Genomic DNA, 26,048 nt, shown 5'->3' on the forward strand with positions numbered 1-26,048 from the left:
CCTCCAGCATTGCTGAGATCAAGATGGCCACACTTTCTTCTGCAGAAATGACACATTCAAGTTGCTAGCAATATAGGGGTGGGGAGGCACAAGAGGAGGTTTTAGTTTATAGCGTAACCATTCTGAGACACTGCCCATCTGGGGCTTCTCCCAGTCTTTGTAACTGTCTTCTTCATTTGTTTTTCTCAGAGAGCCTCTGAGTGTGTGTGATTGTGTATATGTGTGTGTGTATGAGAAAGTGTGTGTGTATGTGTTTGTGTGTGAGAGTGTGTGTGAAAGAGTATGTGTGTGTGAGAGAAAGTGTGTGTGTGAGAATGTGTATGTGTGTGAATGTGTATATGTGTGTGAGAGAGATTGTGTGTGTGTGTATGTGTGAGAGAGAAAGATTGTGTATGAGAGTGTGTGAGAGAGATTGTGTGTGTGAGTGTGTGTGTGTGTGTGTGCATGCAGGTGCCCATGCATGTGCTCATGAGAACATTTCTTGTCCCCCGTCAGCGCCATCTCCTTTCTCTCTCTACTCTCTCCTCTCCTCTCCTCTTGCTCTCTCTTTCTCCCTGCATTTTTCTCATCTCTTCTACCTTCTGTGCATTTGCTCCATTTTACTCTTCACAGAAGTTCTACTCTTCTGCAGAAGCTTTTGGTGTCTGCTCTCACTCAACCTCAGGTAAATCCTGGAAATGGCTTGCCTGTGGCACCTACTCTGGCCCTAACGCCACTTGACCTTTGAGCTCCAGAGTTCTATCACTCCTGATTACATTTCTGTGCCTCATCACAGAAAAATAGAGTAGCTCAGCTTTAGTCAGATGTCCACCTTTGTTCCCAATAGCTGTGGTCACAGGGATAGGTCACCCAGTACAAACACAGCCACCTGGACCCAACCATTCAAAGGAATTGTGGAGTGGGGACAGGGTCTTCCAAAAATGGGGTGTGAGTTCATCAGTACACACACGTTCACCCCAATCCCACACATAACCCCTCACTGAGGATAATGCTCAAGAAAAGGTAACCTACCCAAGAGCCTCTGAAGGGGAAGAGAATTTCCCGCCACCCTCTCTCTGGGAGGAGGTTCGCAGTATATAGCCCCTTCGCTTGCTTTCTAACGCCCTCTCATCAGCTGAAGAGAGTCCCTGGGATCACCTTAGATTCACAAGTGTAACAAGAAGCCCCAAACTGTCACCTAAAAACCTCATGGTTCCCATACTGTGCTTCCATATCATCTCTCCAGGAGATGATGGACATCGTCAAAGCCATCTACGACATGATGGGGAAATATACATATCCCGTGCTCAAAGAAGACACTCCAAGGCAGCATGTGGATGTCTTCTTCCAGGTAAGTGCACACACACTGTGCATGAGCTTTAAGCCCAACGTAGGCCAGTCAACCCACAAGCATCTGAACAAGTGGTGTGTGTGCAACTCTGTTCTAAGCATTGTAGAAAACAGAAAAGAATCACAGGATATGCTGACCTCAAGTAATAGATGATCTCATTAAGCAGGCAAGTATATACTACAGAATAGAATAGGGAAGTATATTACGAAGTATAAATGCTACCATATAGCCTCTAAGTTCCATAAAAATTCTTGGTGGAGCAGAGTAGCCAGAGAAGATGTCATTAAGCACGTTTATGCAGGTGTTAAGGCTTTATGTCTGGGGAGTAACGGGAAATAAAGTTGGAAACAAGGGTGGACTGGGTTGAGATCTTTAACTGAAGAGGTTTAGCCTTGCTTGGATGACTACAGTTAACTCCATAAGTGGAAGAGTGGCATGACCAGAATGGTGTTTTAGTAAAAAAGTAAGCTAGTGGTAAAGTTTTGAAGAATGTCCAAGCTCATTCTAGTCTAATCCTCTCACTTTGCAGATGGGAAAAGTGGAGGCTCAGAGAGGCTTAAAGACTCACTCAGGGTCACACAGTAAGTGACAGAGAAGAAGTCGAACCTCTCATGTGCAGCGTTCTCTCTGCCAGGTGGACAGGCTGGGAGAGAGTCTGGGGAACACATATTAGGGTGTCAGCAGAATAATCTGGTGATGAGGTAATGAGAGTCTGGAGCAAGTCTTTCCATTTTAAGGAAGCTCATGGGGGTCAAAGGGCTATAACCAGGGCCTGGGTGGAGTTGTCTGGCCAGTGAAAGACCACCTTGATTCTCAGGGCAAAGGTGGTTAACAAAGAGCAAGTTTTGGAATGCAGATTACCAGGTTCGTTAAAGTTCTTCCTGTTGTGTCTTCCAGAAAATGGACAAAAATAAAGATGGCATCGTGACTTTAGATGAATTTCTTGAATCCTGTCAGGAGGTAAGGAGAGACCTCAGAGCACAAAACCTCTAGATCTGGGAAAGGAAATCTGGGGGCTGGGGACCGGCAGGAGGGCGAGAATGAGAAACCTGCGGCCTCAGGTCAGAGCCACCACCACCAACCCCACCAGCAGCAACTTAGAATTCCAACAATCTCCACTCCTCCAAATGGCCTGTGGTTGGTCTTGGCTAAACACAGTCTGAGCCAGACAGCCTGAGAAGGATTGGGGGTGGGGGGGGATGTGAAAGCCCAGAGGGGGTCTCTGTGAAACCAAAGACTTCCCAAGTGGGCAACACTCATTTTTTAACCTGCTTCTGGCTCGATGACCCACTCCTCAGACTACAAGGGAGTAGCTGGGAAAAAAACCTAAAACTGTAATTCTCAAGCCATAGTATACCCAAGAATTGCCCAGATGATTCTGAAAATGAACACTAGATGGGGGGCGGGGGGAGGAGGGTGCTGTAGAAATCTTTGTTTTAACACAAATGCCGTGGGGATCAAGGCTTCTAAAACTTTAATGGGCAACCCAACCTCCTTGAAGTTCTGGTTAAAATGTAGATTCTAATTCAATAGGTCTGGAGGGGACTTTGAGGCGCTACTATTCTAACACTCTCCCAGGTCAAGCTGGTGCTGCAGGTCCTTGGACCACATTGTCACTCGTTGAAAGGATAGACTAGCCCAGAGTCTCTGCCAGAAAATGAACTGGAAATAGTTGCTTTCATCTGCTTTAGAAAAATGCATTTCCATCCCCACCTTATTTCAGAAAAGTACGCAGTCACTCTGAGCTCACCCAGTTAGAGCTGCAGGTGCACAAAACTGGGGAGAAGTCACCAACACGTACTGAGCACCTACCAAGTTTCAGGTATATGCATACACCTCACAACAGTTCTGAGAGGTGGTGGCGTTTTATCCAAGGTGATATTCAAAATATTCAATAATGAGAGTGGACTGAGAATTGACCACTCTTAACTGACCTTGACTAATGCCATGGAGCATGCCCTAAAGGGACCCTTCTAAGCTTGCCAGTCTGTTAGCTGACGGATCTTTGGGTGTTCTGGGGGTCCTGGACCAGTTACCAGAGAGACAGAGGGAAAGATGCTGGGTGGGAGGCTCAGGTCAGCAGTTATTTACCAACAAGGCTAGAAATATTTCAACATGTTAATCATCATGAACTGGGTGACCGGCAGAACTGATCATGCCCATTTTAAAGAAGAGAAAACTGAGACATTGCAAAGTTAAGAGATATGGCTAAGGCACAGTAGGTGACAGAGATCAGAGATGGAACCTGAACTCCATCATTCTAATTTTAAATTCTATGCCCTACTTAGGTGTCCTTTTTTGACTTTGCTTCAGAGGTGAGTGAAGTTTTTAAATTCGTTTAGTTTCTCACATTAGCAACCTCTATAGTTATTCATTAATTCACTTACTTTTTACTCACAACCCACCCATAGGTAGATACTGTGATCGATGCTATTTTACATATAAAGAAACTGAGGCACAGAGGGATTAAATAATTGGCCTAAGGCCACCCAGCTAGTAAATGACAGATCCAGATTTGAATCTAGGCAGCCTGACTCCAGAACCCATAGACTTACTTTAAAAGTTCTAGCAACTTTTAAAAGATTTCAAACACCTAGAATCAACTTTTGTCTTTGTTGATTTTTTTTTTCTGTTATAGGTCTGCTTTCTGTTTTATCATTTGTGTTCTAAATTATCTTTTTCCTTCTATTTTATTTTAATTTAATTTGGGGGGCTTTTTTTCTAGCTTTTCGAGATGAAGATTTAGGTCATTCTTTTCAACCATTCTTTTCCAGTATGTTCACATAAAGGGATAAAATTTCCTTTAAGTACTGTTTTAGATCCCACATATTTTAATATGTCATATTTTCATCATATTTTAATTCAAAATATTTTCTTCTCTGACCCATGAACTTAAAAGTATGTTGCTTAATAGCTAAGCATTTGAGGATCTTCTACATTCAATACTTACTTCTTAGAGAATATACACTAGAAAAAAGTAAAATAGAGAACATATAATGGAGACATGCAATAAAAAAATCAATAAAACCAAAATTTGCCTCTTTGCAAAAATTAATAAAATTGACAAATGCTTAGCAAGATTGATTTAAACAAAAGAGAAAGAGAGAGAAAGCTCAAACTATCAGTATCAGGAGTGGAAAGGGTAACAACGCTACAGGATTTACAGATTTAAAGATAATAGTTCATTATTTGACAAATTTGACAACGTATGAAATCCACAAATTCCTTGCAAATATAATTTATCAAAACTAACACAAAAAGAAATAGAAAATCTGAATAGTCCTATGTATGTTAAAGAAATTGAATCTGTAATTTAAAATTTTCCCATAAAGAAAATGGCACACACAGATGTCTTACCCCATAAATTCTTTCAAACTCTTTCCAAGGAATAAGCGATATTAATCTCACACAAACTCAGAGAATAGAGAAAGAGGAAAAACTTCTCAACTTGATTTATGAAGCTATCATAACCCTAATATGAAAACATGGCAAAGCCATTACAAAATAAAATGTTCAAGCTAATATATTCCCTCTGGATATAGGAGTAAAAAATCAAATCCAGTAATATGTAAAAAAAAAAAAAAAAAAAAGAACAGAAAGGTTTATTACAGAAATGCCAGTTTGGTTTAACATTCAAGAATGAACCAGTATAATTAATAACAGAATTTTTTAAAAAATGCAGTCATCTCAGTAGATGTCGAAAAATCATTTGATAAAATGCAGTTGCGCAGAGCTTCTTAAAAAAGGTAATATTCACTGTTTCACTCGATACTTTATTTCTTACAAATTTCTTAAGGCCAGGGTACCTGGGTGGCTAAGTTGGTTAAGGCTAAGTCTGCCTTCAGCTCAGGTCATGATCCCAGCGTCCTGGGATCAAGTCCCACATTGGGCTCCCTGCTCCGTGGGGAGTCTGCTTCTCCCTCGGCCTCTTCCTCTCTCTCTCTCATGAATAAATAAATAAAATTTTAAAAAACAACAACAAAAATTTCCTAAGGCCAGAGAAGGTGCTTCTTGCCTTGAATTGCTCACTCTCTGGGCCCCCACTCTTTTTTCCTATTTCTAGTGCCCTTGCAGCATTCTTTCTGCATGGGAAACCCACACTAGAGACGTGCTCACCATTACAGAGCTTCTCAGGGAGGAGCCTCAGAGAGTTCTAACCATCCTCTCTTTTCCCCCTCCTCCCCTCCCAGGATGACAACATCATGAGGTCCCTCCAGCTATTCCAAAATGTCATGTGACTATGGACATAGCCATCCAGCTCTCAGAGACATTGTACTGAACAACCACCTCTTAACACCTTGATCTGCCCTTGTTCTGATTTTGCACACCGACTCTTGGGACAGAAACACCTTTTACATTTTGGAAGAATTCTCCGCTGGAGACTTTCTATGGAACCCAGCATCACATGGCTCAGTCTCTGATTGCAAACTCTTCCTTCTCCGTCTTCTTGAGAGAGAGAAGATGAAATTGGGTTTGTTTTGGAAGCATGCTCATCTCTTCATGCTGCTGCCCTATGGAAGGTCCCTCTGCTTGAGCTTAAACAGTAGTGCACACTTTTCTGCTTGCGTGACCCAGCCCACTGCCTCTGAGTCCAGCAGACCTTGATGTATCCGGAAGCAAGATGACCTGAGCCAAATGCACACCATCCTCTAGTGGCCTCCCAAACCAATGTGCCTGTTTCCCTTCTTTTGGTGGGAAGAATGAGCATTATACAGAACAATATGAATCCGTATATGACTAGATTGGGAGAGCCAGCACCTAACATATGTAGGATAGAACTGAATTCTTAAGCATGGCATTGTCTGGTGACCCAAACTGCCCAAATCCTTTGTTTCCAGAGGCAAGAACCAATAATTCTTTCTCACACTGGCATCTGTGCTGGTAGTGCAAGTCCCTTGATGTGCCCAGGAAAAGAGCCAATGCCCAGTGGTCCATGCCCTCACTCCATCTCCTGCTAGAGCCTAGCACTGCATGCCCCTCCCAGAAAGCCCAGAATGCCTGCAAATTGTAATTTTATACCATGTTCTAATCAATAAACAGAACTATTTCTTACACTCTTAATCTTCATTTCCTCCATAACTCAATTGGCCAGGAGAGTAAGCTGTGAAAACGGAAGGCTCGTCCATTCAGTTGGCATCCAGCTATTTGTACTTACTTTGTGCCAGACCCAGTGCCAATCAGTCATCATCCTCCACTACCCCCAAGCAAGCACCTCATTTAAATGCAAATACTGTGACTAAAAGCAAATATGTCTTTAAGATGAGACCCCCCCTCACAACACCTTCCTTCCAACAAGATTGCCACTCTCAAGACCCTCAGCTGTAGAAAGTCTGGAGCCTCATATGATATGGTTGGGGATACAGAGATGAAGAGGTGGCCAGAAGCTCCTGCTGAGGGGCTTGGAGTCCAGGGGTTGACCAAGTGGCTTCAACCAAAAGCAACAAATTATTACTTATGTTGGACACTATGTCTTAGAGTCCCCGTTTAACATCACATTAAAAAAGATGAAGAGCTAACCATGGTGTTCTTGGAAGGAAAGCAATTTACTGAACACCTATTATGTGCCAGATAATGCACTAGGGGCTTACATACATTATCTCATTTCATGTTGATGTAGGGCATTCTGGGAGATAGAGTCCTCATTTTCCTGGTTTGGACCTGAAGAGGTAAGGGCACCTACCTAGGGTAGCACAGCTCCATAGAGATTAAACTCTTCCCACTCCATCATAGAGCCTTCCTGCCAAGGGATTCTGTCTCTCCCCAAGGAACTGAAGGTACACACACAAATCTCATTCATCTGTAGTCAGTTCAAAGAGGCATGGGTATTTGAATCCAAATAGCAGATGAGGAAACAGATGCACTGAAGGGGAAAGCCATAAGTGCCCATGGACCAAAGCGAGAGCAGGCTACCAAATGTCACACATGCACGAAATACTCCCAGTCTGATTGCCACTGGCTACAATTTCTCACGGTTGGAAATTGTAGAGGATGCGGCTCTGTTTCTCTGGGCCTCCTGAGTGCTGCCATGTGGTCATCTAGGGCTGCTAGACATGTGGCCAGCCCCTAGCAAGGCATACATACACTTAGGCCCAAGCAGAGGATCTGTACTTGTGAACCTTCTTCCCATGTGGGTGGTCTGAACCTGCACCATGAGGCTATACAATGTCTAAGCCATGGTTCTCCACCTTGGCTGAACATCACAATCACCTGGGGCACTTTAAAAAATGCCAGTGCCCGGGCCCCACCCCAGACCAATTGAAGTAGAATCTCTATGAGTGAGGCCTGGGCATCAGGATTCTTTAGAATCTGCTCAGGTGATTGTAATGTACATCCAGAGCTAAGGTGGGGAACTGACCACACCCAGTGCTAAGAATGGAACACATGATCTGAGCCATCTTCCTAACCATAATGATTGATTTAGGAATTGGCTTGATACCAAAGCCAGTCCAAATAGCATGAATCACAAGATTTGTGCTGGGAACAAGAGGACAAAGATGGTCTCTCTCCTACTGGACATGAATGAGATAGTACGCAGTCCTGGGACATGTTGGTAGTGATTTAGGAATTCTGAGGGATTATCTGATAACCAAAGAGCAGATAAACCAGAATCACAGAAGGCAAGGCAGAGATGTGTAAACAAAATAAAACACATCAGAAATTGAAACCTTGATTAGATCACTGAGCTGCTGGATCAAGCTGGACCTGAAGCTAGGAATACCTCTGACCTTTTCAGATGCTTGTGTTAGATACCTATATAAGGTCTAGGCCAGTGTATCTACTCTGGCTGCATATCGTAATCACTTGGGGAACAGAGAAGGGGAAATGTGTGTGTGTGTGTGTTTTCCCCCAATTTTATTTAAATGACAGCACTGTATTAGTTGAAGGGGTATAGCATGATTTGACTTACATGTATTGTAATTGTTTTTTTTATTAACATATAATGTACTATTTGTTTCAGGGGTACAGGTCTGTAATTCATCAGTCTTACACAATTCACAGTGCTCACCATAGCACATACCCTCCCCAATGTCCATCACCTAGCTACCCCATCCCTCCCACCCCCCACAACTCCAAACAAACCCTCAGTTTGTTTCCTGAGATTAAGAGTCTCTTATGGTTTGTCTTCCTCTCTGGTTTCATCTTGTTTCATTTTCCCTCCCTTCCCCTACGATCCTCTGTCTTGTTTCTCAAATTCCTCATATCAGTGAGATCATATAATACTTGCCTTTCTCTGATTGACTTATTTCGCTTAGCATAATACCCTCTAGTTCCATCCACGTCATTGCAAATGGCAAGATTTCGTTTTTGATGGCTGCATAATATTCCATTTTATATATATACCACATCTTCTTTACCCATTCATCTGTTGATGGACATCTAGGCTCTTTCCATAGTCTATCTATTGTGGACATTGCTGCTATAAACATTGGGGTGCATGTGCCCCTTCGGATCACTACATTTGTATCTTTGGGGTAAATACCTAGTAGTGCAATTGCTGGGTTGTAGGGTAGCTCTATTTTCAACTTTTTGAGGAACCTCCATACTGTTTTCCAGAGTGGCTGCACCAGCTCGCATTCCCACCAACAGTGTAGGAGGGTTCCCCTTAGAGAAGGGGAAATTTTTAAAGTGCCAGAGGCCTGGGCCTTATCCCAGATTAACTGAATAAGAACCTCTACAGGTGGGGCCCACTATGCTTTAAAAGCTCTCCAGGTGATTCCAGTGTACCCCCAGGGCTAAGAGCCCCTGCTGTAGAAAAGTGGAAGGGCTGGTACCCTTCTTCCTGTGCTGGCCAGACCACAAGAAACCCAACTCAGTCCTGAACACCTAATGCCAAGAGGAAAATCAGCATCTGGAGATATTCAGAGAGAAATCAAGATGAAAGGAAGATTCAGATTTGGTCCCGAGATGAATAATCAACAGAAAGAAAGTTGGTTGTCCTCAGGGTGGGGGTAGGGAGCAACCTGTTGCAGCAATTGCAAGGGTATGGGTTACCATTCATCAAAGCTTTTAATAAAGGAACAATTCAACACCCAAAAATCAAATAATCCAACCCAAAAGACACGAATAGACATTTCTCCAAAGAAGACATGCAGATGACCAACAGACACATGAGAAGATGCATAACATCATCAAGGAAATGCAAATCAAAACTACAATGCAATATCACCTCATACCTGTCAGAATGGCTAAAATCAAAAACACAAGAAACGATGTGACAACGAGAATGTGGAGAAAAAGGAACCCTTGTGCACTGTTGGTGGGAATGCAAACTGGTGCAGTGACTCTGGAAAACAGTATGGAGGTTCCTCAAAAAGTTAAAATAGAACTACCCTATAATCCAGTAATCACACTACTGGGCATTTTCCCAAAGAATATGAAAATACTAAGTCAAAAGGATACATGCACCCCTATATTGATAGCAACATTATTTACAACAGCCAGATTATGGAAGCAGCCCAAATGACTATCGATTGATGAATGAATAAAGATGTGGTATATATATACAATGGAATATTACTCAGTGATCAAAAAGAGTGAAATCTTGCCATTTGCAACAACATGGGTGGAGCTAGAGGGTATCATGTTAAGTGAAGGATGTCAGTGGAAAAAAACAAATACCATGTGATTTCACTCACATGTGGGATTTAAGAAATAAAACAAATGAAAAAAAGATAAAAAGATAAAAAGAGACAAACCAAAAAACAGACGCTTAGCTCTAAAGAACAAACTGCTGGTCACCAGAGGGGAGGGCAGTGGGGGGATGGTGAATCAGGTGATGGGGATTAAAGAGTGCACTTGTGATGAGCACCCGGGTGATGTACAGAATTGCTGAATCACTATATTGTACACCTGAAACTAAAATAACACTATATGTTAACCATATTGGAATTAAAATTTAAAACTTAATTAAAAGAGTGATATTAAAACAAACAAAAAGCTTTTAAAAAAGGAACAAGGAATAAATAAACACTGCAGTTTTCAACGGAGCACAGAAACAAAGAGAGGCCTGTGTTTCGTGAATCCGTGCATCTCTCAGCACTTGGGATACTGGAGAAACAAGGCTCTCCACTTAGGACACCCACCTCCAACCTGTCCTTCTGGAGGGATCCTGCTCCTCCTGAATCATCCAACACATTGTCACCGTTTGCCAGTAATTGTGCCTACTGATGGGGATTCATCAGTAGTCTGTCTTACCCAGAAGGCCTCAACACTCACTGTTACCACACAGCTGGACACAACTGTGCCACCTGGAAATGCCTGGGACCTTTGTCTATAACTCTGTCAGAGATAGTTGCTGGCTGGGAAGGCTGCACTCTGCCTGTGAGCAGGGCAGGCCAGGAGAATCAGGTAGTTAACACCTCCCTGGAGCAGCCCTTAAGCAATGGCCAACGAGAGCTGGTGTATAAATACCCCCAGACCCATCTCCTTTCCATAGGAAGGACTTTGGGGTACCTTCTCTACCATCTCCCGACTTCTCCAGCAGAACTGAGCCCTAATAGCCACAGCAGTAATGTGCTCAACAGTGTACCCCTTATTGACCTCCTTCCCTTCCCTCTCTCATTTCCTGTACTCCCCTACCATTGCTTCTGGGATCTCCTCCCAGATCAGCTACTGGATCCCACATCCTTGTCTCAGTGTTGGCTTCTGGAGGAAACTAACCTAAAATGTTGAATAGGACAGATATGTGTCATGCTCTTACAAACCTTATATCTAGTGGGAGTAAACAGACCATAGATAAAAAGTTTTCGGCAAAGTGACATGAAGAGAATACAAGGGTGACATGGTAGAGAGTGACTGGGGTGGCTGGGGAGGCTACTCTAGACAGGGTAGGGAGGGATAGCTCCTCTGAGCTGATCTTGATATGATCTCAGGTGGGCCAGGGGTGGGAAGGATCACCAGCATTTACAGAAAATCTGGACCTAAGCTTACTATCATTTCTAGCTCAGGAATCCAAGAGTCTATCCCTTGTTCCAATATAGAAATAATGTCTCGAAATACAGAATCCCACTATGACCCATCCTGTGGTTCTCTAACATCACATCTCTAAGTAAATCCTCTGAGCAGAAGCCAGAAAGGCCCCTTGGAGAGATTCCCAGGAGGAAGTGTAGATGGGACTGGGGACCACTGTTGGGTGCCAGGTTGTCTGTGGATGGTATCCTACTTGAATCTCACAACTCTGTGAAGTAAGAATTCTAGGCACCTGTTTTTCAGATGAAGAAATGATGCCCCAAGACATGAAGGGACCTGCCCACACAGCTGGAAATGGGCTTAAAAGCATGCCAAGCTCCAAAATCTCTGCCCGGCTCCATTTCTTAGAGAGCATGAAGACCATTCTCCACCTATTCCTAAAATGAGCTCTAATGATACACAAACACCAGAAGGTGTTGGAAAGCAGCTGCCATGAAATCTATTAGTAAAAAGCAATGAAAACAAGCCCATGCATTCAAGCCAAATTACTCTTCCTCTATAGGGAATAATGCCAAGGACATGTGCAAAGATGCCCATATGGGTTTCTTAGAGGAGCTGAAATCAGCATGTCCCTCCACATCAAAATAAAGCCCAATCTAAGTCTCAGACCTCCACAAGCTCTGCACTCCGGTCCAGGGACTGCCTGGAGACCAAAAATCCAGATCTTGAAGATCGGGGGAAAACCCTAGGGGCAGCCAGTCCCACTGAGTGGACTTTTGAGGACCCATGAGACTGGAGGAGCTGATTGCACTCTCAGTTCTAGAATAGAACACTTGACCTGTACTAAGCCAGTCATTTTTTCCTATGCCTCTGGCCACAGTGACTGGTTCAGGGGTAGCTTAAGGCCTAAGCCAATGCAAACAGCATGAATTTTAGAGTCATTACTGAAAACAATGACACAAAGTCACTCTTCCCTGCTGGACACAAATGAATAAGCACGTAGCTCTGGGACATACAGGCAATCATTTTGTAACCTGCAGAGAAGCCAATCTATAGATGAACATCATACCACAGAAGTCAAGGCAGAGAGATGAAACAAATGGACTCCATAATTTCATTGAACTACTGGATCAAGCTTCTCCTGAAGCTACATGTACCACAAGTGGTTTGTGTTGCGTACAGCAATAAATTAATTTTTTATTATTTAAGGCAGATGGAATTGAACTTTCTGCCACTTGCAACTTGACACATGCTAACTGATCTCCTACTATTTCATACGATAGATGGGTCAACCAAAGCCCACAGCTACATAGCTGGTTGGTAGCAGAGCTTGGACGAGAAATCTAGTCTAGTGCCATATCCACTGTACTGTTCTGCCATCTACTCTGCGACCATAATATAACAAGAATATTAAATATCATTTACTGAGCACTTATTGCATGCTAAATAGTTCATATGTATTCAATTCTCACTACCCTGAGGTTGTTTCTGTTATTAATCCCATTTACTAATGAGGAAATTGGAGCTCAGAGAGTTTAAGTAACTTGGCCATGATCCAATAGCTAGTAAGTGACAGAGCAATTTGAACCCAGGACTTTCTGACTGCTGAGCTTAATCGCTAAGCCAGAAACTGCCAGGTTCAAAGAGTATATGGAGCCAGGCGATTAAAGAAATTAGTGGCAACCCGGAGAATACATGCCCAGGGTAAAGGAGGCAATTATGCCACAGCTCTAGGGATTGCTGTCATGTTACTGGAATGTGGACCCAGTTATCAGACCTAAAAATTCTTCCAGTAAAGTTGAAAATCTGGACTTGCCTGTGAAATCCCCCAACTTTTGTAGTCTGGCAACTAGTTCCATGACAGCAGACAGACCCAACCAAACAAGTGTAGCAGATGCATTTAGCACAGGGGTGGCACAGAGCATTCCAGAATTTGCAACCTCTGCACTAAATTCTATTACCACACTTTCCCCTGGTAATATATCAGGCTAATGCCAACTGTCCTTCAACAAGGAAATGGATAAACAAACTGTGGTATATCCCTACAATGGAATACAACTCAGCAGTAAAGAAAAATAAATTCTTGACCCACACAACAACATGAATGAATCCCAAAATAATTATGCTGATGAAAGAAGCTAGACCAAAAAAAAGGTACACACTGGATGTTTCCATTAATATAAAGTTCTAGAAAATGCAAACTATAGTGACAGGAAGGAGATCAGTGGTTGTCTGGGGATGGGGAGGGTCAGTGCAGAGAGAAGCGGCAAGAGAAATTACCGAGGGGGCAAGAAGAGACTTTTGAGAGTGATGGTTGTGTTTATTATCTTGATTGTGTGATGGTTTCACGAGTGTATACATGTATCAGATATGTGTAGTTGATTTCATGTCAACTTAAAATTGTTAAAAAAAATTTGATCTGGGATCCCAGAGCACACCACCACCTTTCATGGCCTATCTACCAATCTGGGATGCCCGACTTCCATAAGAAGTACTTTGCATTAATAAGCCTCATCATCCCTACCTTCCCTGGTGTTTCTTCTGGCCAGTTCATTCCCAGCCAAGTTCCTCCAGCTACATCACATCACTCCCATTCCCACCAGGAAAGCTGCGAAATCCAGTCCCTTCTCTCCTGCTCTCCTCCCAAAGCCCAGTCAAGACCCCTATCCAAACTAGAATGCCTGATGAGGGGCAAGGATTTTGTGGCAGGGGATTGTGAACTAAGAGTATCCAATCCTTCTATCTATTAACCCCCAACTCCCTGTGCAGTCTAAGGGGCCAAAGCCCCTCACTGTTAATGCCAACACAGAATAGGTATATGCTTGGGGAGAGATGGAGAAAGACAGACTATCATGGATTCTATTAAGGAGAAAGTCCTTATGTGATAAATATTAGCCCACTGTGATGATTAACGTTATGTGTTAACTTAGCTAGGCCATGATACCATGGTCAAATTCCATTCTAGTCGTTGTTGTAAAGGTATTTGGTAGATGTGATTAACATTTAACTCGGTAGCCTTTGAGTAAAGCAGATAATTTTCCACTGTGTGGTGAGCCTCATCCAATCAGTTGAAGACTTTAAGAGAAAAGACTAAAGTGCCCTGGGAAGAAATTCAGCCTCCAGAGCATTCCACAATTAAATCATTTGGGATCACGAAGAAGGAACTATGAAAAGGGACTATCTGCTGAGCATCGAGGGCGTGGTGTGAAGGGAGAGGACCACCTCTCTCAATCACCTGCTACATCTCTACCTAGCACCCTCTGTGCGGCACCTCATTTAGTATTGTAACAATCATCTGGGATGAGAATATAAATAATATCCCCATTTTCCTGACGGGAAGAGGTCAACTAGGTGAAATCACATGACCAAGGTCATTAATAATTAATGATGCAGAATTTATAATAATAATGATAGTTGACAACATTTACTATGCTTATAATGAGCTAGACACCATTCTGAATGCCTAATATAAGTCATGTCATTTCATCTTCACAAAACCACTCCATGCGCACTTCTGACCTGGCCACTTCTGACTCTGAAGATTCCTGTGCTCTGCTGTGGGCACCCTGAGGATTTAGCAGTCCTGGAAGGCATTCATTCAGAGCTGGGACCTGGAGAGACCGACAGGCAGGACACGAGAGGACCCCAAGTCGGGGAGGGGTGTCAGGAAGCGACGGTGTGTTTGCAGGATAACGGCAGGCCCGAGGACCCAGGGTGGACGGCCTTGGATGCCAGGCTAAGGAAATGGGCTTTCCCCGGAGGTGGCAGAGAGCCACAGCAGGGCTCTGAGGAGCTGTTGAGGGAAGATGAAGTGCAGGCTGGAATGGACGGAGGGGGGAGGGGTGCCTCCAGAGGCCCGAGGGGGAACAGCTCCCGGAGGGAGGGGGAGGACCCTAATAGAGTGAGCGGGCGGGTGAGTGGACCCAGGAGCTAACGACGGGGTGGGACAAGGTGAGAGACCTGGAGGACGATGCAGAGGACGTGGTGATGGGTCGGAGCTAAGGGATGGAAACGCAGGCGACACGTGGGACCCCGAAGCGCCCGCCCGCGGGGTGACCGAGCCTGGGAGGCCAGCGGGCTGGGTGCGCGCGGCGGGTGCCGCGCGTCCTGGCGCCGCTAGATGGCGTAGGCGCCCCGCCGAACGTGCCGCGGGACCCTCCGCCCGAGCCTCGCTTCGGGATGGGCGGCACGGGTGGGCCGCTGCAGGGAGGAGGACGCACCCCACTTCTCCTAAACCCCCGCCGCGGCCGGCTTCAGGAAGCTCCATCTGCGCGGGCACAGGGCCCCGCGCTTCCAAGGGCCCGGCGCCTGGTGTCATGCTCTGCTACCACCGCCTTGAAATTCTTCACGATGGGTGAACAGGAACATCAGCATTTTCTTCATTTGTGCACCAGGCCCTGCAAATTATGCAGCAGGTCCTACCGGGAACTTTCTGCTTTAAGCACTTTCACATCCTGACCCATTTATCCGTCCCACGCTGCAGTGAGGTGAGGATATGGTTCCATTTTATAGACCAACAAACTGAGGCTCGGAGAGGGGATGAGACCTGTCCAGGATCACATACTGGTTGTTGATGTGCCACCTGGAGGTGGCTTCCGTGACCCCAAGTGCAGCGTCCTTTACTGCCCACACTGGAAGCTGCCCACGGCAGTCAAGGCCCCGCATAGGCCCAGACAAAGGCCTCTGCCTACTGCCCCCAGGCAGCTTCCTTCAGGCCCACCTGGTGCTCAGAGGCTGAGATAAGGCTGGAATGAAGGATGGTTCTGCAGAACTGTCCCCAGAGTCTCCATTTCTTCTGGTGATGGAGAAGTCCTGGGCAGCCTGGAGGAAGAGGCAGCCCTCCCAGCCCAAGTCGTTACTCCTGGCTTCTGCCTCCTGCACAGACAGTCGCAGACATGGCCCTTGGCCACCAGAAGGACCTGCCCATCAGCGGACTGTGCACCATGATAGGGAGGAACGGGTCTGTCTTCCCAGTGAATGAGACAGCCCAGAGCTGGAATCCTGGCTCCCCCTCTCTCCAGCTGCGTGCTGCTAAGCATGAGCCTCGCTCATCAAAAGTAAACAGGAAAAAATTCTCAGGGTTGCTGCAGAGGATTAAACACTTGAAGCGCCTGTCAAGTTGCAGGTACTCAGTAAATATTCCTTTATTTGCTGTTAGTTTCTGTCAAGGAGGCAGCTGGATTATCTGCTCTGGAATCTCCCCCTCAGGGAATGAAGTACTCTGCTGGGTAGGAGGCCAAGGGTTGGAGGACTGGAGGGCAGAGGGCGGGAGAACTGTGAGAAATGGGGTCTGACAGGCCAGGCCAGGCACCTGAGGGATGCCGACCAACTGTGGGTCTAGAAGGAGGCCTGCCCAGTGCCTTCCCTGCTGGTGGTGCCTTCAGGGAAGCCAGAGGGCAGAAAGTAGGAAGAAAATCACAAAATAATAATAACACTCCTACTGCCCAGGTGATCATACAACCCTAGGCTGGTTTCAGAGTCTTTTCTGGTCCTTCATGTTGCTGGATTCTCCTCCCAGCTCCCCTGAGAAACCAACAGGGCGCTCATCACCCCACTTTACAATGAGTGACTGGCCCACGGTCAAGAGGATGGTGCAAGGGCTTGACCCAGTCTCCTGGGTTTTGATTCAGGGTTCACGCTGGTACTGCAGAGTCAGGGCCACCGGGCCATGGGATGCAGGAACAAAAAAGGCAGAATGACCCTCCTCTTTTCTCCATCTCCCAGACCCACAAAGCAAGGAGTGGGTGCTGAGATTGCAGACGGGGGACTGGAGAACAAAAGATTTTCCTAAATCTAGGACGTGTGCCCTCCTGAGAGTCCAGGCTAACCCAGAACAAAAGGTTGTCCCGGAGCGTTTGGAGTCACACAGGGCTGGACTCCAACTCCACTGCTGCCATGTACTTGCTGTGTGACCTTAGGTAAGTGACTCCACCTCTCTGAGCCTCCGTTTTCTCATTTATAAAACAAGGATGATAATAACTTACCTCACAAGACTAGCATGGTGTGGGGGAAAATGAGTGGGTTTTATAGTGGGTCAGACTGGGTTCAGATTCCAGCTCTGCTATTTATTAGCTTTGTGATCTTGGGCAAGAGTCTTCACCTCCATCAGACTCAGTTTCCTCATCTGAAAAATGAGGATGTTGAGACCTCCTGCCTAAGGTTGTTTTAGAGATTAGAGATAAAGCTGTGGACTACCAGACACTTTGCCTGGCCTCTAGTCAAGTCAATGACGTTAATCTCCCCAGGATGGAAGGAGGCCCAGGGTGGCTGCCACAGCATTTCAGTGGGGAGGACACCCCAAGACCAGGCCTGGCGCCTGCCCCAGCATCCATCCGTTCCAAGGCCCCAGGCAGATCTGGGGCCCGCAGAGCAGTCAGCTCAGAAGCATCCTTTGGGGAGTCAGAGTTGACATGAAGAGAGAGTGGGACAGTAAGCAGGCAACATCAACAATGGAAAGACTGTGAGTCTTTCCACCCCTAGGAGACAGAATGAGAGCAGGAACACCTACTATGTGTTAGCCACTGTACCAGGCACTTTACACACGCCAGTCTCAGCTTTCCCACAGCTAGCACGTGCTCGAGGGAGAAGGGACAGGCAGGTCCGCCGGATTGCAAAGTTTACACGACAGTACTTTCCCCTACACACCAGCAAATAATCCTGCAGCCCATGGTGTGGCCTGGTGCCACTTATTAACCGTGGGACCATGGACAAGAAACTTAACCTCTCTGTGCCTCAGTTTCCTCATCTGTAAAACGGCGGTGTGGCGGCCATGGAGATGTGCTTGCTCGGACCTCCTGCAAGAGAACTCGCCCAGCCATCTCATGTGTAAGGGCTCAGAGTCGGGCAATAATGATAATGTGACCGTCCCGCTCCACCCCAAGGGAGAAGCCCCCGGGCATGGCTGCTGTGGGTCCATGCTGTGCTCAGCCGGTGACCGAGCATGGAGGGTGTATTAGTTCCAGCCCATTCCTACAGGACACCTAACCCTTCTAAGGAGCAACTTTTACCCAGAGGCTCCCACCCGCCTTGCCGAGTGCTCCTCGGAACCTCACTGCTGTGTAAGGCTCTTGCTACCCAGCCTGTCCTGCCCGCTCTCCTTTTCCACGGCGACCCTCCCCCGCCCCCCACCCTTCACAGACCTCCTGCCCTATGAGTCTCTGGCACATCTAACTGCATCTCGCCTGTGCTTCTTGAAGGACCGTAACTAGCACAAAAAGTAACGACAGTACCTGGCTCCCAGAGCTGCTGTGAGGAGGGAATGCATGACCTCGTGCCAACTGCTCGGGAGTGTCACCATAACTGTTGCTCCACATGCCGGCCATTCACAGATCCACCTCATGCAGCGATCTCGGTGGTGTTCCCCTACAAACCCAGAGAAAGTAAAGGAATCTTAGTCAGAGACGGCGCTTCTCGTTCCTCGTCAGCCTGTGTCAGCCCGGCTACCAGAATCGCCTCCCTCAGACGCACATATTTGCAGGAAATCGGAGGGAATCTACTCAAGGAGTAGTTCACACTTTTGACCAGAGACATTGGCTCTACTGTTGAATTAACAAGTCGGACAACCCAGCCTGAGGCCGACCGTTTTCCCTCCCCGGATTTTGGGCAATGGGGATTGGTGAAGGCGATCTCTGGGGTCCCACCCAAACATAGTGTTCCAGAGTAAGGACATCTGTCTGCCTGTGTCGCCACAGACAGAGTCCCCTCTCATCAGCCATGTCTTTCCTTGTCACCCACACTGTTCTGAGAGAGCTGGCGTCTAGGTGTGGTGAAGGCCCCAAGGCCAGTCAGGGCTGGGCCCAGCCATCGTTCTTGTCATCTGGGGAAAACAGAAAGAGTGAGGGTCATATGACCGTAAAGAGAGGATGAGGCGAGCCACTTCGACTCACTGTGGCCTTGTCATTTATATAATAAGTGCTGGGAGAGCTTCCCTGTTTCCACGGAAGGTCCTCCCACCTTTTCCTCTTCTCTCCTCCAGGATGAAGGGACGCTAAGATGGGACCAAACACAGAAGTTTTCATTCCAGTGGCATTCCCTGACATCAGCATTCCCCAGGGGGGCTCCCCAAGAGAAGGGCCTGGGTCTCTGCCTTCCTCTGAACCTCTGTGCTCCCCAAGCATGGATTCCCCACTCACAGGAACAGCTTGCTCCAGACAACTGCGCTGAAGTGTCCACCCCCAACCACTCCTCTCTTCAAGCCTCACAGGCCTGACAGAGCAGGTAAGCAGAGAGGGTGGGAGTCTAAGAGACAAGTAGTAGATTGGAAGCTGGCTTTCCTCACTTAAGGAAGGGACATGCAGCTCACAGCCTTTAGGGAAAAGAGTCACACAGCAGGAAGGCCTTACTTCCCAGGCAAAGGACAGAGAGTTAAAGCCTCAGGTCCCCTCCTGAGTCAGACAGAGGCCAAAACCAGGAGCACTGATCAGATAACCATCCCAGAAAAGGCTGAGGCAGGCCGAGGGCTCTGCCTGACATAGGGGGCCCTGAGCAAATCCACCTTTATTTTAGGATGTGTTAATGCTAAATGAAAGGGTCAAACTCTAAAATAACTAGACTCTAATAAACTGATATTTATTGCCCATCAACTGGGAACTTCATGTGCATTCTCTCGCGAAGCCTCACAACAACTCAATAAAGTAGGCTTTACCCCTTTCACGAATGAGGGAGCGAAGGCTCACTGAGGCAAAGGGGTTTGTGGGAGTTCACACGGCCGCGCGTGCTGGGTGAGCCCAAGTCCGTTCTGCCTCCATGCCAGCGCCCCAGCAAGAATAGGGTACTCACCCCCGGTGTCCATCTTGCCTGACAGCCAGATGTCTCCTGTGCCTACCCTGCCCCCCTCGTTCCCACTTGCCCCGGCCAGGCGCCGTGGGGTCATCAGCCCAACACCAAGGAGCAGGCTCGCCCATGGAGACAGGTTGCTGTTGGAAATTCCTTCTAGAGAGGTGTGGTGTGAGGAAGGCTGACAGACGGACATCTGTGGGGTCACATTCACAGACAGCCAGATCATTGCCAGGAGGAAGCCACATGCCTTACCTCCCAGCTCATCTGACTGGACTCAGACACAGCCAGATGCTGTCACAGTCGTGTCCCGAAGGCCCTGCGGGGCTGGCAGAGGCCCTTCACACCAGCTGTCACGGCACAGCCCATCTGGAAGGGCTCTTTTTGCTGAACACTTAACCCTTCTGAGGACCTTCAGGGCCAAAGGATGCTGTACCCCCATGAGAGAGATATTTAAGAGAAGAGGGTCCCCTCCACCGAGGATGAGTCAGGGCACCCTAGAGGAACCCCACTTTCCCCCACCCCCTTCTATTTCCCAGGGAGACAGAGTGGGGCAGGCAGCACTGGGAAGGGGAGAGGCCAACATTTCCCAAAGGGAGAGACCATGAGCCTCTCTGGTTTCAGGAATTAAGGAAGGAACACACCGAAACACCTATCATATCCAGCAAAGCAAGAAAAAGGGCTCCTGAATCCAACAGGCTTGAGGGAAGGCCCGGAAAATGACCCCATGTGGCTGAAGGAGGAGGCAAAAGCCGCAGGGTCCAGGCTGCCCTGGGCATGCAGCGCCCTGACCCAGCTTCTCCTGGGTTCCCAGGAAATGAACAAAAGGCTCACACAGTGATTTGGGAGGCGTCAGTTGGTAGCTGCCTCTGACTGGAGGCCATTCATGAACTCCCGCTCAGTCTCTCAGCCCCCCAGACAGCCTGGGGGTGTTGGCCGCTGACAGAGAGGCTTTTGCCCAAAGACAGGTCTGGGTTTCCCTGGAGAAAAAGAAACTTGAGTCAGCTGACTTCCTGGGGCCTTGTCTTGGTGGTCTCACCCTAATGAACAAAGCTGTTAGGTCTGAAGCATGGGGGCCACAGCCGGCTTTGCTGGAAGCTCCCCCAGAATCAGGAGCGCCTCCCCTGCTCCAGACACCACCTTTGTAAGAGAGAGCCTCCCGCTGCAGGGGCCCTGGCCCCACTGGCTAACTGGCTACCCCATGTCAACACCTTGGACCCTTTCTCGACCTGGAGGGCCTCTCCTTCCTGCCCCTCTCCTGATTTAGGCCTGGTGCACTGGATTCCTGCTCCCCCCACTCTGCCGTCCTCCACACCCTGCCACGCTAACAGGGGGCCACACTCCTGAGGGCCATGTGAGTGACCTTTCTCCTCTTCCAGGGGAGCTCAGTAGAGAACCCATCACACCCATCACCTACCAGATCTGTGACCTTAGACGAGACATGAACTTCTCTGAGCTATGGGTTCCTCATCTATAAAATGGGAATAACAATATTTCTATCAAATGATTATTAGGAATATATAGCATAGGCAAATCCATAGAGGCAGAAAGCAGATTGGTGGTTGCCGGAGGCTAGGGGGAGGAATGGGGAGTGACTGCTTTCATGGATCTGGGGGTTTCTGTTTGGGGCGATGAAAATGTTCCGGAACAGTAGTGGTGATGGTGGCACAAACTTGTGAAGAATTTAATGCCACGGAATTGTATACTTTTAAGTGGTTACAGTGGTAAATTTTATGTGATATGTATGTATTTTACCACAGTAAAAAAGAAAAAGAAAGGTTATTATGAGGTTAGATGAAATGAAGGGTGTAGAAATGTTGGTCACAGAACCTGGTAAGGTCTTGAACATATTTTAATTTCCTTCCTTCAGATCATCACATTGAATTATACACAACACACTTCCTCATGCCTACCCGGGGCTGATTGCCTTTCTCCTTAGATACCTGCTCTGAGATGCTAATAGAATGAATACACATGTTTTCCACAAAGCAAAGCCTTTATCACTGTCCGAAGAGAGGGTCAGCTCCCCCACTCCTGCTGCTCACCTCTTTTATCTGTTTCACCTTGATCCGACCCCAGGACTGAGTCCTGCTAGAGGAGGGTAAAAGGCTTTGGTATCAAAGCCTCAGTACCTCCTTCTCAGTCTCCACAAAAACTATCATCCTAAAGAAATAAAGCTGATCGTTATTGGGACACAGTTTTCCAAGAGTCTCTCGTGTTTCTGTACATCTTGTGAGCAGGGACATCATCTTAGTCATGGACTTTCTTTTCAAAAGCAAGTTTGTATAGCAAATGGCCTCAGAAGAGAGATACAGTCCCACTCGGAAGCAAAGGGCAGGTAGGCTTACTATCCACTAAAAAAGATTCAGGTTCCCCAAGCTCAGGTTTCCTCTCCTATAATGCAGCCCCCAGAGTGGGGGCGGGGAGGACACCCAGCCCTCTTTCTGTCACCCTGAGGAAAGGAGGGGTTGGCACAAAAAGGTACTGTACAGAGTAAGGCCTGGTTAGTATCTCTAATCATTATGCCTGACCTTCCTTTCTCCCCCATGAGGTTCTAAGCATCTTGAGGCCAGGCGGCATGTTTCATTTATCCTTGTGTGTCACAGAGCAGGTACTGATTAATGTGAGCTGAGTGAGTAAAGGGGTGAATGAATGAATAAGTGGAGGGATGGAGGGATGTTTCTCTTCTGTCCTGGCGGTCTTACTGGACCCTGCCCCTCCCATTCCCATGGCTTCCCTGTATCCAAGATGTCATCTACAAATACTCTGTCTTGGGGCCTGGGATATGAGTGTTGGGAGGGATCCTGGATCCTTGCCCAGGTCCAGATATCTCTCAGATCAGCCCTGCCCTGCCCTCCCCACCCAGCTTTGTCCTATGTTCAGCTCCATTCCCATCTCCATGACCTAGTGGTGACCTGTAGTTTTAATGTCCCCAACAAGACATAGGCTCAGGCCACCAAACCACACAATGCCGGTCACCACTGAACCGGCAAACAAAATGTTTGTTTTCAGGTTCATTCCTGTGAGTCTGAAAGGGGATTATAGCACTGGGTGTTCTGTTAATATTTATGTAAGGAATGCATGAGCCTTCCTTAAACTAAGTGAATTGCCTCCTTCCTATCTTGTTGAAGCAATAGAACTGAGCCATTGAACTCAAAAATATAACCGAAAGGAGAGGAACCTGAAATGTCACTCCAGACATTCCTTTTGGCTCATGGTCAGCATGGCAAACACAATCTCCAGGAAGGAAAACAATGGCATTTAATGTGACAGCCAGTCCTCATGACCATAAGAGCCCCTGCCTCTGTGTAGAGCTTCATCACACACTATATCCGATGTATAAGAGATGATTACAAAAGTGCACCTGCTCTCTGTGCACTTGAAATTGGAAACAGCTACTCACCTTTTCTAGAGCAAGGCAGAAAGGATAGCCAGTTGGCATCTTGCCAAGGGAAGCAATAGTGAATAGTTACTTAATGTGAAGGCTTTGGGGCCCATTTTTCAGGGGTCTTGGATTCTTTACTCCCAGGGACACTGCATTCTACACTACATCAGCTTCCCCCACCTTAGGTCACCTGAAGAAGACTAGCCTTTTTTTTAAAGACTAGTCTTTAACTGGATATTTTCCATTCCATGCCTAATAACCAAATCGTGCATTTCTTTTTTTTTAAATTTTATTATGTTAGTCACCATACAGTACATCATTAGTTTTTGATGTAGTGATCCATGATTCATTGTTTGCATATAAAACCCAGTGCTCCATGCAATACGTGCCCTCCTTAATACCCATCACCGGGCTAACTCATCCCCCCAACCACCTCCCCTCTGAAACCCTCAGTTTGTTTCCCGTAGTCCATCATCTCTCATGGTTCGTCTCCCCCTCCGATTTCCCCTCTTTCATTTTTCCCTTCCTTCTCCTAATGTCCTCCATGCTATTCCTTATGTTCCACATATAAGTGAAACCATATGATAATTGTCTTTCTCTGCTTGACTTATTTCACTTAGCATAATCCCCTCCGGTTCTATCCATGTTGATGCAAATGGTGGGTATTCATCCTTTCTGATGGCTGAGTAATATTCCATTGTAAATATGGACCACATCTTCTTTATAGATTCGTCTGTTGAAGGGCATCTCGGCTCCTTCCACAGTTTGGCTATTGTGGACGTTGCTGCTATGAATTTGGGGTCATGTGGCCCATCTTTTCACTATATCTGTATCTTTGGGATAAATACCCAGTAGTGCAATTGCTGGGTCATAGGGTAGCTCTATTTTTAACTTTTTGAGGAACCTCCACACTGTTTTCCAGCGTGGCTGTACCAACTTGCATTCCACCAACAGTGTAAGAGGGTTCCCCTTTCTCCGCATCCACTCTAACATTTGTTGTTTCTTGCCTTGTCAGTTTTTGCCATTCTAACTGGTGTAAGGTGGTATCTCAAGGTGGTTTTGATTTTAATTTCCCTGATGGCTAATGATGTTGAACATTTTTTCATGTATCTGTTAGCCATTCATATGTCTTCTTTGGAGAAGTGTCTGTTCATGTCTTCTGTCCATTTTTTGACTTGATTATTTGTTTTTTGGGTGTTGAGTTTGAGAAGTTCTTTATAGATCTTGGATACCAGCCTTTTATCTGTAGTGTCATTTGCAAATATCTTCTCCCATTCCATGGTTGCCTCTTTGTTTTGTTGACTGTTTCCTTTGCTGTGCAGAAGCTTTTAATCTTAATGAAGTCCCAAAAGTTCATTTTCGCTTTTGTTTCCCTTGCTTTTGGAGACATGTCTTGAAAGAAGTTGCTGTGGCCGATGTCAAAGAGGTTACTGCCTATGTTCTCCTCTAGGATTTTGATGGTTTCCTATCTCACATTGAGGTCTTTCATCCATTTTGAGTTTATCTTTGTGAATGGTGTAAGAGAATGGTCGAGTTTCATTCTTCTGTATATAGCTGTCCAATTTTCCCAGCACCATTTATCAAAGAGACTGTCTTTTTTCCATTGGATATTTTTTCCTGCTTTGTCAAAGATTAGTTGACCATAGAGTTGAGGGTCCATATCTGGGCTCTCTATTCTGTTCCATTGGTCTATGTGTCTGTTTTTGTGCCAGTACCATGCTGTCTTGGTGATCACAGCTTTGTAATAGAGCTTGAAATCAGGAAATGTGATGCCCCCAGCTTTGTTTTTCTTTTTCAACATTTCCTTGGCGATTCGGGGTCTTTTCTAAACCATGCATTTCTTTACTCATACCTCCCTACACTCCAGAAGAGAGCTGTGTCTGTCTATAAGAATGCAGACAATAAGATTAAAAGGCTCTGGGAAAATGCAGGCAGTATTTACAGAAATAAAATGGAACCAAGATTGGTTATAAACCACCAAACTGACTGCATATTTGCTCAAGGATGTTGCAGTTCAAAAAAGCTCAGTGACGCTGCCAGGCAGGCTGCTGAGCTGGGCCAAGGGGCAGAGGCCATAGTGTGGTGGCCATGGTGTGGCGGCCTCATTCCAGGGCCTGGCTCCAGCATTCCAAGTCTGGCAACTCGACTCCACAGAGGCTCTGAGGGGACCAGCTCGTACTACCCACGCCCACAAGAGGCTCATGGACCAACTGGGATTCACTCGACTTTATGAATTTATTTTGAGAAATAGATCTACAAGAAAAACAAGAACAAGGAGAACAAGACAGGGAGGGGAGGAGGAAGCACGGGAGAGGAAGAAGAAGACGAAAATGAGGAGGAAAGGAAGGAAGGCAGAAAAGGAAGGAAGGCGGGGAAGAAACCAGGATAGGTTTGCTACATGGTCAGTGCTGGTATCTCTGTAAACAAATGCAAAAGGGAAACCAAATTATAAACAGAACATCACTTCTTGGGTTGAAATCAAAGCCAAGAGAAATAAGCTAGCAGAGTGGGAGGTGCAGGGGGTGCCCAGAACTGTGCCGAGGCCTCATGAACTATCCTTTTCCAGCATGAGACAACCCTTTCCAGTGACCTGAAAACACGTCTGGCAGATTCCAGCCTCTTTCCCTTGGCAAGTCCTGGATAAACATG

General features: G+C 46.5%; 1 protein-coding gene across 6 annotated transcripts in view; it reads left to right on the forward strand.

Annotated features, from left to right (window-relative positions):
- The window catches only part of KCNIP1 (potassium voltage-gated channel interacting protein 1), a 331,798-nt gene extending 325,965 nt beyond the window's left edge, over positions 1-5,833 (forward strand). For all 6 annotated transcript variants that reach the window (XM_035014062.1, XM_035014079.1, XM_035014090.1 and 3 more), the window contains 3 exons: positions 1,226-1,330; positions 2,228-2,290; positions 5,521-5,833. In XM_035014062.1, the coding sequence (XP_034869953.1) occupies positions 1,226-1,330; positions 2,228-2,290; positions 5,521-5,568 (216 nt within the window). In that variant the 3' untranslated portion in view covers positions 5,569-5,833. The remainder of the gene's footprint in view (positions 1-1,225; positions 1,331-2,227; positions 2,291-5,520) is intronic.
- Positions 5,834-26,048: the final 20,215 nt, after the last annotated feature.

Source organism: Mirounga leonina, unplaced genomic scaffold (assembly GCF_011800145.1).
Source record: "Mirounga leonina isolate KUSES-001 unplaced genomic scaffold, KU_Mleo_1.0 Mir_104, whole genome shotgun sequence".
Classification (NCBI taxonomy): Eukaryota; Metazoa; Chordata; class Mammalia; order Carnivora; family Phocidae; genus Mirounga; species Mirounga leonina.